The following is a 13511-nucleotide window of genomic DNA, read 5'->3' as shown; positions in this document are numbered from 1 at the left end:
GGTGATCCTGGGACCCGGGGGCACGGAGAGCCCCTCACGGCTGATGGGGCTGCACGGCTGCGTGCAAGGATTCTTTTGAAAATATTCCCTATCTTTTTAGGAGAAAGAGAATTCGTTTCCTCTAAAATGTTTTTTTAAACAATGAAGCTTCCGAAAACGTGGCCGCCTGGCCGGCTGTGGGCTGGGGCAGGAGGGCCGCCCTCCGGTGCGCTCGGGAGAAGAAGTACTTTCCCTCTTGCAGTCTGTAAACTGTCTGCAGAGCTTCAAAGTTGGAGAAACCGTAAAAAAGAAAATAAGAAATAACAGAAAGTGCGGTTGCCATAGAAACCGTCCTCTCCCCTCCCCCGAGCCCAAGGGGGCTGGCACCGGAGCGTGGAAAAAGCTCGCTGGGCTGGCCCGGGCTCACACCAGGAATGCGGCCGCAGCTGAGATGGGGCGCAGGAGTCGGCTCACACCGTCAGAGAGAACATTCCAGTGCCCCGGTCTGGAAAGCAGGCCCTCTCCCCGCTGCGCCCTGCGGACACCGCGTGTTCCTGGGGCAGGATGAGAAAGGGCCTCGGCGGCAGGAGTTTGCTGGGCTCTGAGTCAGTTCCTTCAGCAACTCGGGGGGCCTGGGAGGGGGCCCACATTCCACAGCCCCGGGGCACCAGGCCTCCCCGGCCGGCCTGGAGGGGACGCCGCGCATGGCAACGCCACGGTGTTTCCAAGCAGCGCGGGTTTCTAGGTGTTCCCAGGAACACAGCCCCCAAGCCTGTGGTCAGTGGCGCCGGCTGAGGAGCAGGGCGCAGTGGGCAGCGGCCGCAGAACCCAGCCCAGCCCTCGTCTGACCTCGCTCCTGATGCTCTTCTCCCAGAGGCCGGGAGAGGGTCTGGCTGGTGGCCACCCAAGGCCCGGCCCACACGGTCTGGCCGCGGGCCTGGTGCCCGGCGTCCCCACAGAGACGGCGCGGCCCACATCTCAGGGACTTGGCCACCCGCTGGCTTTGCCCCTCGTGGTCTGGAAATTGCTGCTCCTCAGGGCCTGGCCCTCCTCCAGCCAATCCCCCATCGGCCCCTCCCAGCTCAGTGCGGGGCGTCCCCTCTGCCCACCCTGGACCCCTCCCCTGGGGCGCACACGAGGGTCCCAGGGGCCTGAAGGGCAGACTCGTGTGGCTGCTGCTGGGGCTCCCAGTGCCAGCCCAAAGGGGCACGTGGGGGGCGCCGCCCGGGACCCAGCCCTCCTCCTGCACAAGGTGGGCTCAGGGCCCACAGGCCCTGCTAACACTCCCAAATACACGCGGGGTCGGGGGGGGGGGGGCCAGCCCTGGAGGCCTGCCAGCCTTCCAGTCAGGCCTGGGGACACAAGGGACCAGGGACATGCACTTTGCCCATGGGGACAGAGGGGCAGCCAGGGTGGGCAAGCGCCCCTCACCACGCCCTGCCCCGTTGCCCGCAGCCCTCTGAAGGGACGGAGGCTGGAGAGGGTCTTGTGGCAGCCCTGGGCCCATCCATGTCCCCTCCAGCTCTGGTGCCTCTGGGGGTGCCTGGGGTGGTGTGTGGCGGGCGGCCAGGCTGGGAGCTGCCCCAGGCACGATGAGTGTTGAATTTAGGGGTGCGTTCAGGGAAGGGGGTTTTTCCAAAGGGTCCACAACTATGACACATGTGGGTTGTGGGGTGGCCGGTGGCCTTGGCCCGTTCGACTGAGTCCTCCTCCCGGCCACCTACCTGGGAAGACTGCTGCCGCCGGCTCGGTCGTGGCTGCGCCGTCAGGCCTGCAGGGAGAAGAGGAGGAAGGCCCTGGAAGACTGCGGCCCCGCGGACAGCAGAGCCGCCGCAGTCCTGGCCCCCCGTGGGCTCAGCTGCACCCTTCGGGTCCTCGGAGGCCTCACCCCTGCCTTCCGAGCGCAGCGTGCGCAACCCCCTCTGGACAGCTCTCTGCCCCCCGCCCCCCGGCCGGTGCCTTCCTGTCTACACCCAAACATGCCCGTGGACAGACGCTGGAGCCGGAGCCTCACAAGCTCGCCCCTGCTTCCACAGCTGGGGCCGCCGCGTGCACAACCAGGTGTGGCTTTTGGGGGCACCGAGGCCGCACAACGCCGGGCAGAGCAGCCGCTCAGGAAAGGGCCGATGCGCCGGGTCCACTGCGTTTGGCATTTATATTCCAGTGGCAGCTGGGCTCCGTGGGAGGTGGGGCCGTGGGGGGCACTGGTGTGTCCCCTTGGGTCCCCCTCAGAAGGACCGAAGGTCATTGTTACCTGGGAGACTCACGGGAAGGGACAAAGTAGCAGGCAGAGACAGGAGGGGCGGGCCCAGGCCTGGCCCCAAGTCTGAGGGACAGAGACCCTCACTTCTGGCCACGGCGGCCACAAGAGGGCCCTGGTGGGCAGCCCGAGGCAGCTCAGTCAAGCCTGAGGCTGAGGGCTCTGACCCGACCGGAGGTTCTCCTCTCCGTGGTGCGCGGTGATGTGCCCGCTCCGCCTGCCCGCAGGGGAGGTCACCTGCCCAGGAGGACGCGCCGTGTGCCGGTGAGGACACCTGGCGCATGTCGTCAGCTTCTGCCCTGGGTCAGGCCCTCAGCCTCCTCCCACCACCTTGGGAGCAGGGAGCCGGCGCGGTGTGGACGCCCACCTGCGTCCTCCAGCTGCTGGACGCACTTTCCTGGTGGGACGGAGGCCCCAAGTGTGGCGGGCTGGGCTTTGCCCTGAATTATCTCTCCAATGGGACTTGGAGGGGGGGCTGGGGGACTCCTCCCACCCCTGCCCTCCGTGGCTGTTGGTTTCCTGTCATCAGAGGCGGTGGGGGTGGGGGCGGGGCTGGAGGCCGGGGGCTCCCTGGCATCAGCTCGGCGACTCGCCAGGCTCCGACCCCGTGCCAAGCTTAATTACCACAGGCATGGTTTGGGTGATAAAAAATTAAAGACAAAAGATTTTAAAATTACTTCATTTCAAGTGGGGGAAAATGGGCCTTGGCTTGGACCCAGGAGCCACGTTACAAATTCTGAAGTGTGGGTGAGGAGGGGAATGCAGATAAATAATTCAGCACTAAGAATAACCAGAGTCTGTCAGCCTGCCAGCTTCAAGAGAAATAGACGGGGTTACAAGAATCCTGAGAGTTTTTACAGAACCCCCAGGGCTTCGAGAAGGCAGAGGCAGAGCCAGGAAGGAGCTGGGGAGCCTTGGTGTGAGGTGAGGCCGGAGGCGCCCGTTAGCGGGATGGCTCTCCAAGCCGCGTGGGGTGAGGGCATGGTGCTCTAGGAGACCTGGGAGGCACGTCCGAGAGATGGGCGGCTGAGGGTGCAGCCGGAGCCCTGGGTGGCAGGAACCCTGTTCTGGGCACAGACTGTGTACACAGCACCGGGCGGAGCCTCCAGGGTTCAAGGGCGATCAGAGCAGGGAGAGGTGACAGGCCTCCTGGGCAGACCTGGGAGCTCGCGGTGGGCGGGCAGGGGGCTGGTGCTGGGAGCTGGAATGGCCGGGGCCCGCGCTGCGTCCTGTGCTTTCTCTTGATCTGCAGCTGGTGTCCTCGTTGTCCTCAAGCTTCCTGTGCTTGGGGTTCCTTGTGTCTTGAATCTACAGGTTTATATTTTTCATGAAGTTTGAACACATTCTGGCCATTTCTTTGTTTCTCCTGTCACGTTCTCCCCTGCAGCACTTGGGAGCCTCTGATCCTGCACGTGGTTGGCCGATAGGAGCCGTCTCGCTCATGATGTTCAGTCTTTTCTTTCTGGGTTTCATTTGGGGGGTTGCTATGGCTGTGCCTGCAAGCTCACAGCTCTCATTTCCTTCCACCCGTCCCTGCCCACATTTTTCAGCTCCGGAGGGTGATTCCACGCCTTCACGCCTCCCGTGTCTGCCGAGCATGGCCAGTCGTCCCTGCTGGACATGCACAGTCCACTCAGAACGTTTCACCTCCCCCTCTACTGACTCTCCTGTTTGTGTCATTTCTGGGTTGGCTTTGATTAGTTTATTTTTCCTCATTATGGGTTGTACTTTCCTGCTTTCTTCGTGTGCCTGGTAATCTTTGGTCAGATGTGAGACATCGTGAACTTTACTTTCTTGGCTACTGGCTACTTTGTATTCTTATATTCTTGATGCTGTTCAGTTCCTTGGAGATGGTTTGATCCTTTTGGGTCTGGCTTTTAAGGTTTGTTAGGTGGGGTTCAAGATAGGGTTCATTATTCCCCACTACTAAATACTCTTCTGATGTCCTGTGAATCTGGAGGTCTTCCGGGCCGACCGCTGGACCAAGCACTCTCCACAGCCCTGTGAGCTCTGGGCAGGGCTCGCTGGGACCCTCTCTGCGGTTTTCCCGGCCTCAAGCACATTCCTCATGCTCTGCAGATCTCTAGGACTCTTTCCTCTCCCGTGCTCCCTCCTGCAGACTCTAGCTGCCTGGGCTTTCTAGGACTCGCAGCTCCATCTCTGCCCTTGGGGGACCCCTGGAACTGCTGCGTCCGCTCCCTGCACCACCGCTGGAAATGCTCTCAGGAAGCGAGCTGGGGCCTTGAAGTGTCATGAAGGCTGGCTGTTGTTTCCCGGCTCTTGTCCAACTTGTTTGTTGTTTACCTGTGTGTGTGTGGGGGGGGAGCAAATCCTGCCCCTTGCACTTCATCCTGGCTGGAAGCAGAAGCCTGTTTCTGCATCTGTAGACCAAACTGGGATGTGGAGCCCTGATGGTCCCAGCTCGTGTCCTTGTGGTCAGTCCTGAAGGGTTGAGGCTCCTCGTGGAGGGCAGAGCATGAGGCCTCTGCCCCTGCTATTTGGGGTCATCCTTCGAGGGCCCCCAAATGGCATCTTGTCCTGACTGCTTGTGGCCCTGTGAGGTGGGGCCTGATCCCATGTGAATCATCTGTAGCATGGAATCACCTTCCCATGGTGGGTCTTCCAGTCCCCACAAGGCCCCAGGAGGGGAACTGGATGGCCTCCTGCCAAGGTCAACAAGGTAACCCTGCAAGTTCCTCCTAGGTGTTCAGCTACCCGAGTGGCTCACCAGTCCAGTGGCTGTCCCCTCAGCACAGCCTGTCCTGGTGCTCCCCATGACCCCGTGTCTTTCCCTTTCTTCAGGCCCTGAGAATGTCATTTCTGAGCCACGTGACCTTGACTAGGACATGTGTGTCTCAGGACTGCACTGAAAAGTCATGAGGACCCACAAGAAGGCACCTGGGCCTCTGTCCCACTGGAATTACCATGAGCACTTCTGACCCTAAGCAGAACTGTCGCTGAGGCGATGCCCACAGCAGCCTGGGCAGGGCATGGGGGCCACAGGCAAGGTCTGGGGTGTGTGGGTCCTCAGTGCTTCTCTGCAGGCCCGGGTGGTGGTGCGGGGGAGAACAAATTGGCAGAGCTCAAGAAATGGCCATAATTGGAGAGGAAGCCTGAGGCCAGTCAGCCAGACCCTGGCCCAGTGGGGCTGGAACCTGTGTGCACACTTGTCCTTTCACTGGGCAGCTGAACAGAGGGAGGCAGACGTGGTTGGCCGGGGAGTGTGTGAAGCGTGTGAAGACCCCACGGCCAAGCGCACGGTGGGTGGCAAGAGAAGGGGGTTCCCTTGAGTGAACCAAAGGTCTCCAGTAGCCCAGGTGACCCGGGCCTGTCCACCCACAGGTCACTGAGGGCCCAGCAGGGCTCTGGGCTTGGTGGCCCTATGGTTAGACAGAGGAGGCCCATTGGCTGAAGACCAGACTGGGGGGCAGGGGGCTGGGGGAACAGTCTCAGGGCTTCGTCAGGCCTGGCCCTGACCCTTGTTGTCACTGGTTTTCAGGCTGTGGAGGGGGCACGGGGACCAATCTGCCCAAGGCCCACCCAGAGCAAGAGGGCACAGGGACCCTTTCCTGCATCCTGGTTTGGGGAGAGCCCCCACCTCTGGGGCAGTGTGTGTCAAGGCCCAGGATCCTGGCCTCTGCCCATGGTCCTGTGGGCATCACGGCTGTCCTCCTGTACTAATGGGCTGTGCTGGCTGAGGGAACCGCGGAGCCATGGAGTCAAAGACACAGATTAGGAAAACTGCCGCCCGGAGCGTGTGTGGCGGGCAGAGAAGCTGCCCGGGCTCTCCTGACCTGCTCACGTGGGATGTGAGCCCCAGGGCTTTCTGTGGCCCCCATGGAGGGCCCATAAGAAAGTTCCAAAATTAGAACAGTCAGCTAACTGCGGGAGCAGGGCTGGCCTGGATCTGGGGCTGAGCTGGACAGCATTGCGGCTTCCTGGGGACCCCCGGGGATGCAGGAGGTTCAGGGCCGTGGGCCCCAAGTGAGAGCCACGGTGGGCAGCCCTGGCTTCTCTCCCAGACAGTGTGGCCCCAGAGGGTGGTCTGCTCCGCGGGGCCCCCAGCAGGCCTGTCCCCACCCAAGCTCACACTGGGACTGGGGGTTACGCTGCTACAGTGCCCCTCAGAGTGAGGCCCCTGCACACATGTGTGTGCGGGAGAGCGGCTGAGGGCCAAGAGGGAGGGGGCGCGGATGCACCAGAGGCTCCAGGAAATCTCAGCCTAGACCCAGGGGGCCAAGAGGGGCGGGGGCTCCAGGGACCATTTAGGGGCCCCTGTAGCCAGTGGGCAATCAGCTCTGGGCCCTGAAAGCCCACAGGGGGTGCCTGCTCCCTCGTGGGGCTGGGGGCGCCTGCCGGTGGCCTGCAGTGGGCGTGTGAGGGGTTAAGGCCCCGCCTGCCGCCAGCCTCTGTCTGCTGTCGTGGTCACTGTTCTGGCCCTGTGGTGCCGTGGGGGGTTAGGGCGGCCCGAGCGCCAGCCCAGCTGCTTCATCTGCCCCGCTGGCCCTCACACCTGCTTCCGTTTATTATTCCTGCTCGGACGAAATGGGGCTCATTTCTCCATCTTTAAAGTTTCCGAGGAAGCTTTCAGTCCCTATCTCAGGGACTGTGCGTCTCAGGACTGCAGTCTCTATCTCCTGTTTTCCATGGACACACGCAGAGGAGCTGCCTGCCGCTGGATGGGGCGGCAGAGACCGAGCCCGCTCTGTGAGGGATCCGTGGCCCGGCGAAGGGCGGCAGGTTGCAGTGGGGACCAGAGCCCCCTACACGGCGCCCTCTTGTCTTAGGAGCTCTCACCCCCGGGGGGCTGTCCCAGGGCCCACCTGAGGTCAACCCGCCCCTCCCCTCAGCGCCGCAGCAGACCCGCGCCGAGAGCCCCCTGACACACTCCCTGGTGACGCAGGCTGCAACCCAGCGGAGGGCCAGCACGTACCAAAGGCTGGAGGGCCCTGCCTGCGCAGAAGGGGCTTGGCGGGGGGGGGTGGGGGGGGAAGCCTGGGGGCAGAGGCGCCTGTGGGCTTCACCCCGGACCTCCTGTGGGGTTTCTTTGGGTCACTGGAGATTCAATTCAAAGCACCTGCCCCAGCCTCCTGGGCTGAGCCCTGTGTAGGTCCCAGAGTGGAGGGAGAGGGTGGGGTACACCCAGAGTCGGCCCCCAGAGAGGCCTGGGGCTGTGACAGTTGCCGACCGGGCCCAGCCAGGAGCCACGAGGCTGCTTCTGTGCGCTCCATGGGCCCCGGCCAGGTCTGGCCGCATAAGCTGCACTTTCGGGCTCACACCCAGCCCTGGCTCTTCACCGGCCGGGCCCGCCCCACAGGACCCCACACCCCCGCCGGGGCTGGCGCCGCGAGCCTGTCCCACCGACCCTGGAGGGCCCTGCCCAGAGCATCTCCGGGTCATGGTGAGGCCAGCCAGGGTGGACAGGACAGTGCCCAGGCCCCAGGGCAGACGAGGGGGGAGGGTACGTGGACCTGTGTCCCCGGGGCAGGGTCAGCGAGGAGCCCAGGATGGAGGGGATGGGGGCCTGCGTCAGGTGCTCAGCGGTCACCTGCACGACCCTGCGCGGATGCACTGCCAGCCCCAACTATCTATGCAAGTAAAAACATTAATTGGCTCCATCTGTGTTGGCCTGATGACTGATTAAATGACTAATCACGGAAGTCTTAATTAAACCCATTTTTCTCCGAGTGAGCAGGGGAGGGGCTGTGCTGGCCAGCGCGCGTCAGGCTCCGGCTGGCCGTGTGCTGAGCCGGCAACAGCGGTCAGGGGTGAGGTCGCCCCCGGGGCCTCACGCACGGCCGGGCTGACGGGCGGCGTTCCGGCGGGTGGGGCCGCGCGCCGCTGCCTTGTCCTACTACAGAGCACACATTTAGGGTTTCGGAGAGGGCGAATGCCCTGTTCTGATGGAATTCTCGTGGGTGGCTGGGCAAGCTCACAGCCACATTTCCAAAATCGACTCCATCTTTTGCAGCTGACAGGATCTCACATCACTCAGGAACTGACAGGCCTCTGTGTCATGTTGTGAAACTCCGTGATGTGCCAGGAATGTCTCCGCAGGAACGCAGCGAGAAGCCCGCGGTGGACACTGGGCTCTCCCGGGGAAGAGCGGCAGACCAGGCAACGCTCCGCGGTCAGCAGGGACCCAAAGAGGACAGGCTCCTGGTGCCAGCCCCGGCGGGGGTGCGGGGTCCTGTGGAGCACAGCCGCAGGCCCCCGGGGCCCTCGGGACGGAGCCTGGCCCCAGGCCGTGGGCACAGAGAAGCAGGCTTGTGGCTCCTGGCTGGGCCACTGCCACGCTCTGCCGCAGGGATGGAGTAGATTCGCAACTTCTGCGGCCATCTGCCGACCCGCCCAGTGCTGCCTCACCCTGCAGGAGACGGCTGGCCTTGGGGACTTGGGGACTGGAGCAGACCCACCTGAGCCTGAGAAGGGAGCAACTCAGGGCCCAGGCTCTGAGAGAGTGGAGAAGACAGGGCCCCGATTCACGCCATTCCCTGGGGAAATGGAGTCAGATGGGGCCACACCCCTTCTGGGACCCCAGAACCCAGCTCAGGACCTCAGCGGGCCCCTTCCCTGTCAGCCACACGCTGGGCCCTCCCAGCCTGGGACTCTGCTGAGCGTGGCTGGGTGGGGGTCTGTGTGGTGAGGGGCCCCGAGTGGGCCGGGGGCTGGGCCCCTTAGCACCTGGCTGCCCCTGAGTGCCCGCTTCCCTGGGCAGGCACACACCCCAAGAATAAGTGGTCAGAGCATGTGTGCTGGAGGGTAGAAGCCCAGTGGCCACGGCGCCTGACCGACCCTTCACCTCCCTTCCCTCCACCAAAATGCACAAAGGTGATTCTTCTTAGACATTGAAGATAATGGAGAATTATGCCTGGAAGTTGTAACAAGAGGCAAAGGATTCCTCTGGAACGCTCTACCCTTCTTATGTAAATTAAAACCTCTGCCAGGCTCCAAAATTACAGGGTGGCGAGTCCCTCTTAATCTTTTTCAATCATTTCTATTGTGTGAGCCTCCCGGATGGCAATAATGGGCTGCTCTGTGGGCAAAGTGAGTAGATGAGCAAGCGCGTGGTTTACTGTGGCTTTGAGGGGTCATCAGGGAGGGGGGACGGGCAAGGGGCCACAGCTGACTGGCAGCTGGAGGCTCAGCGAGACCTGTCCTTTCCCAGGGCCCTGGAGCACGTTAGAGGTGACTCCTGTCCGTGGGGCCACAGGGGGCTGAGGGTACGTCCGAGGTGCTCTTGCGGGACAGACGGCCTGTGTCAGCGGGTGCCGTGCCCCAGGCCTGCAGCCCAGCCCCCGTGACCGCTCCCACAGACCCTTGCTCCCCACTTGGGTCACCCCAGGTGGGATGGCAGCCACCTGGACTGCTTCTCCCACCCTCTCCGACCTTGGGGTCTGACACCCAGACGCCAAAGGCTGCGCACGCATGGCTGGGACAGTCACGTCAGCCCAGTGATGCCGCCCCCCCACTGCCTGCGGGAGTTCTTGAACCGGCTGCCGACACCCACAGACCACTTTGCACCCCTGGTCGCTGGCCACTGGGAGGGGGGCAGCGTGTGGTGGGTTTCTGGGTGTGGAAGCCATCTGCACACACCCCATCTTGGCCCCACGGAAATTCTTAAACTTTGGGAACTTGGTTGGAAAGGACAGAGGCTCTGGAGTCGCTGGAGGGCGAGAGGAAGTGCGTAGAGCCCGTGGTCTGGGCGGGGTGGCCCCAGGGCCCTTGGCTCTGCGTCCCTGGGGCTGTGTTGTGTGTGGCCCCTTTGTTGCCATAGGGGGAGACGGGGTTGGGAGGGCCGCCCCCTCCCAGCCTTTTCCCCCCACCTTTCCCTCCCTCCAGGGGGCTCTGTCTAGACTAGGAGGCAGGCTGCAAACCCACAGCCAGAAATGCAGAATGCCAGGCTGGGATGCCCAGTTGGCCTGACGCAGTCTGTGGGGTGACCTGGGGGGAGAGCCGACGGGGCCCTGCACCCCACCGCAGGCCCGCTCCCCGTTACAGACGGTGGGGTCCGAGTGGTATCGCCTTCCCGGGAGGCCAAGGTGTGTGTGAGATGGCATCTCAGCCCCCTATGGAGGGGAAGGCGGTGGCTGCGTGCTGGGTGGGGGCTGGTCTGTGGCAGGAAGCTGCCAGAGCCCCTCCCAGATGCTCCCTCCCCCATGGGTCCTGGCAGCTGGGGGCTCACAGAGCGTCGGGAGCAACTCGTCCCCTTGACCCTGTCTCGTTCACGTGGAGGTGACCCCGGGGGTGGTCCAGAGGGCCACCACACATCTGAGACGTGGGTGGGGTTTCCTCACGGCCAACCAGACCCAGCGTGAAGTCCAGGCCTTCTGACCTGCCAGAGTCAGCCTGGGTTGCTAGGAAGGATGGTTTTCTTAGAATTCCAAAAGGTGGGCTTTGGGGGTCATGAGCCAGGTTTGGATGCTGGTGTGGGGAGTTGGTGCCCGAACCAGAGTCAGAGGCTGGTGGGGGGACATCAGAACAGCCCCTGTCCCCACAGCAGAGCCGGGAGGGGGTGCTGGGGCTGATGCTGGGGGCCTCGGGCAGGTTCCCCCTCACTCTCCTGTGCATGGGGCCAGAGGACCACAAGGCACCCAGATGGGGTAGGGGGACTTGGGGGCACAGAGCAGGGGACCCTGAAGGCAGTTGTGGGGGTGGTGGGGGCTGAGAGAGGTGACGTGCCACACAGACCCTGTGACGGGGGCAGGGGAGGGGGCTCAGTGGGGCATTCTGCAGCCACATCAAGGCTCAGACCTGTGCCTGCAAACGTGCTGCCCCCAAGTCATGGGATCCACTGGAGCTCACCATGAAAACCATCCTTCCAGGCTTCTTATATGTGGAAGTCATCAGCTGGGCTGCCCAGAGATTCGGGCTCCCTGGGGAGAAGGGGCAGCAGCCCCCACGAACCTCAGACAGGCGCAAGAATGCGTCAAGGCCACGTCACCAGCTCACAAAGCTCACTCACAGAGATGCGGAGCATTCCACACGCAAACGTGCCTTCCTGGGACTGCCACCCCCCAGGACGAGGGCTCCGGTCGGACTCCTCCCTCCCGGCGCTGCCACCCCCCAGGACGAGGACCCCGGTCGGACCCCTCCGTCCTTTTCCTCAGGAGGAACAGACAGCGAGGGCCTTCTGTTTGCTTGAAGTCGCCACGGTGACAGCCCTGAGCCCTGAGCCCTGAGCCCGGAGCCCGGAGCCTGGAGCCCTGAGCCCGGAGCCCGGAGCCCTGAGCCCTGAGCCCTGAGCCCAGAGCCCTGAGCCCGGAGCCCGGAGCCCTGAGCCCTGAGCCCGGAGCCCTGAGCGCAGAGTCCTGAGCCCTGAGCCCTGAGTCCTGAGCCCTGAGCCCGGGGCTGTGTGCAGCTGTGTCTGCTTCTGGCCCGCACATGCGTTCCCGCTACCGAAACACTGGGTGGCCACGGCGTCTCCACGTTTAGCAGATCTTGGCCGTTTTTCCCACGTCTCTGCTTCTCTAGTTACTGTGCAGAGCGGGCCACATAGTTAATTCACACACCATGACTCAGAGCCACACGCAAGGGAGGCACCTTCCCCGGGAAACAGCGCGTCCCGGCTCTGCTGCGTGAGCGGGATCAAAGGCTTGTCAGCCGGCCGACACAGTGCCAGCCTCCAGAGTCCCGGCCCGGCCCACGCCCACCGGCGTCAGCGATGAGCAATTTAACTGCGGGAAGGCGTCAGGCTGTGGCGGCTCAAGGCGGACGCCACAGGCCCTCTTCCCACTTCTCCTGGATTTCTGTTTCCTCAAGTTTCATCACCGGGTCTATGCCCACAGGCCTCTGCCCACGAGCGTGGCTCTCTCTGCAGCCCCCTGGCTGGTGGGTGAAGAGAGAGGTGCGCCCCGGGGGCGGGCGCCACGGCCCCTGGGGCTGATGGGACCACATGCACCTGTCAGAGGCCTGCCCTCGCCGGCAGGTGGGCATCTGGGAAGGCCTGACAGCCGTCCCCGCTGCCGAGGGGCCACGTTGCCCCCCGCTCCGCCCACACTGGGCCCCGTGCGCCCTGTCTTCCAAGGGAGGAGTCCTGTCTTTCAAGAGCAGGTGACTTTTCTCAGGGTTGGCGCTCCACATTGTCAGGACATCCTGCTCGCAGCCCTGGGTCTGCTCTGCTCCAGGCCCCAGCAGCAAAGGAGACCATGGGGGGCGGTGGCTCCCAGCTGCTCGGGGAGCCCTGGGGGGAGCGAGGTGAACTCAGTCGGGCCACACGGTACTGACAAGGGTGGCCTCCTCGGCCCCCGCCGTGGGGCACACAGCCCTGTACAGTGGCTCTGCTGCAGGACAGGCGTGTGGGGACCCCGGGCCTGGGGCAGGTATGTGGCTGCCATGTGGTGAGCCCGTGGCCGCCTGGCACGCGACAGTGAGGAATGCTCTGCTCACCCTGTGGGCCCCCCACCGGCCTCTGCGCACACTCGAGGAGTATCCCTTTCTGCCCAGCCGGCCCCTGGAGGAAGGACCAGTGTGGCTTCCCCACCACCGGCATTATATGAAGAAGCAGGCTGCCCTGCTCTGCCCACCTCGGGCCTATCTGAGTGCATGGTCCAGCACGGCCCGACTGGACCAGGGCTGGGCTAACCTGTGAGGCGGCAAGCCTGACCTCTCCTGCTGTCCAGGCCACAGAAGCACCTGCAGCCCCTGGGGCACCCTGACCTCTGCCCGTGAGGGCACGCACCTGGGAGGCTACACCCGCAAACGCCCCGAGTCGGTCAACCTCTCCTACCTGCTGCCTCCTGGCGGGTCCTGCATGGCGGGCATCGTCCTCCCGGGGCCCGGGCTGCCTCTGGGCCTACAGCCCGCCTCCTAGAAGGAGTGATGGGGGAGGGCTCAGAGGGGCTCCCGGGTGCCCTGGCTCAGTGGTGGGCAGCGTGCAGGCTGAGCGATGGCGGGGGTGGCGGGGGGTCTCCCTGCCCCTACCTCACGGAGGCCGTCGAGAAAGAGGATGGGGCTGTACCCGGGCGGTGGGGGCCCAAGGCGGACATCCGAGAATCGGGCGCAACCTTGTTTGACACACCGGCAGTCCTCAGGGCAGTGGGGCTCACAACCCCGGGAAGAGGAGGAGGTCTCTCCTGAGAAGTGAAGAACAGAAAGACCCTCTGCACTAGCACGAAGCCAAGATTGGAGAGAACACTTCCCGTGGCCTCTCCGAAGTGCAGCTTCTGCAGCTGAGCCGGCTGGGGCCACGGGCGGCCATGTGGGCCCGGGCTGCTGGAGCCCTGCTGCCCAGAGCACTGGCCGTGTGGCCATCTCCAGGTGAGTGGCCGGG

General features: G+C 63.9%; 1 protein-coding gene across 1 annotated transcript in view; it reads right to left on the bottom strand.

Annotated features, from left to right (window-relative positions):
• MORN1 (MORN repeat containing 1) overlaps window positions 1–13511 on the bottom strand; it is a 52878-nt gene that overhangs the window by 425 nt on the left and 38942 nt on the right. Inside the window, exons 13-15 of the mRNA XM_088022646.1 lie at window positions 13163–13282; window positions 12969–13045; window positions 1704–1750 (exon numbers count right to left, since the gene is read on the bottom strand). Of these exons, the coding sequence (XP_087878772.1) occupies window positions 1704–1750; window positions 12969–13045; window positions 13163–13282 (244 nt within the window). The remainder of the gene's footprint in view (window positions 1–1703; window positions 1751–12968; window positions 13046–13162; window positions 13283–13511) is intronic.

The sequence above is a fragment of the Eumetopias jubatus genome, unplaced genomic scaffold (assembly GCF_037043125.1).
Source record: "Eumetopias jubatus isolate StellerSeaLion01/CBP00866 unplaced genomic scaffold, mEumJub1_p1.0 scaffold_4, whole genome shotgun sequence".
Classification (NCBI taxonomy): Eukaryota; Metazoa; Chordata; class Mammalia; order Carnivora; family Otariidae; genus Eumetopias; species Eumetopias jubatus.
This window is presented reverse-complemented; position numbering and strand designations above follow the sequence as displayed.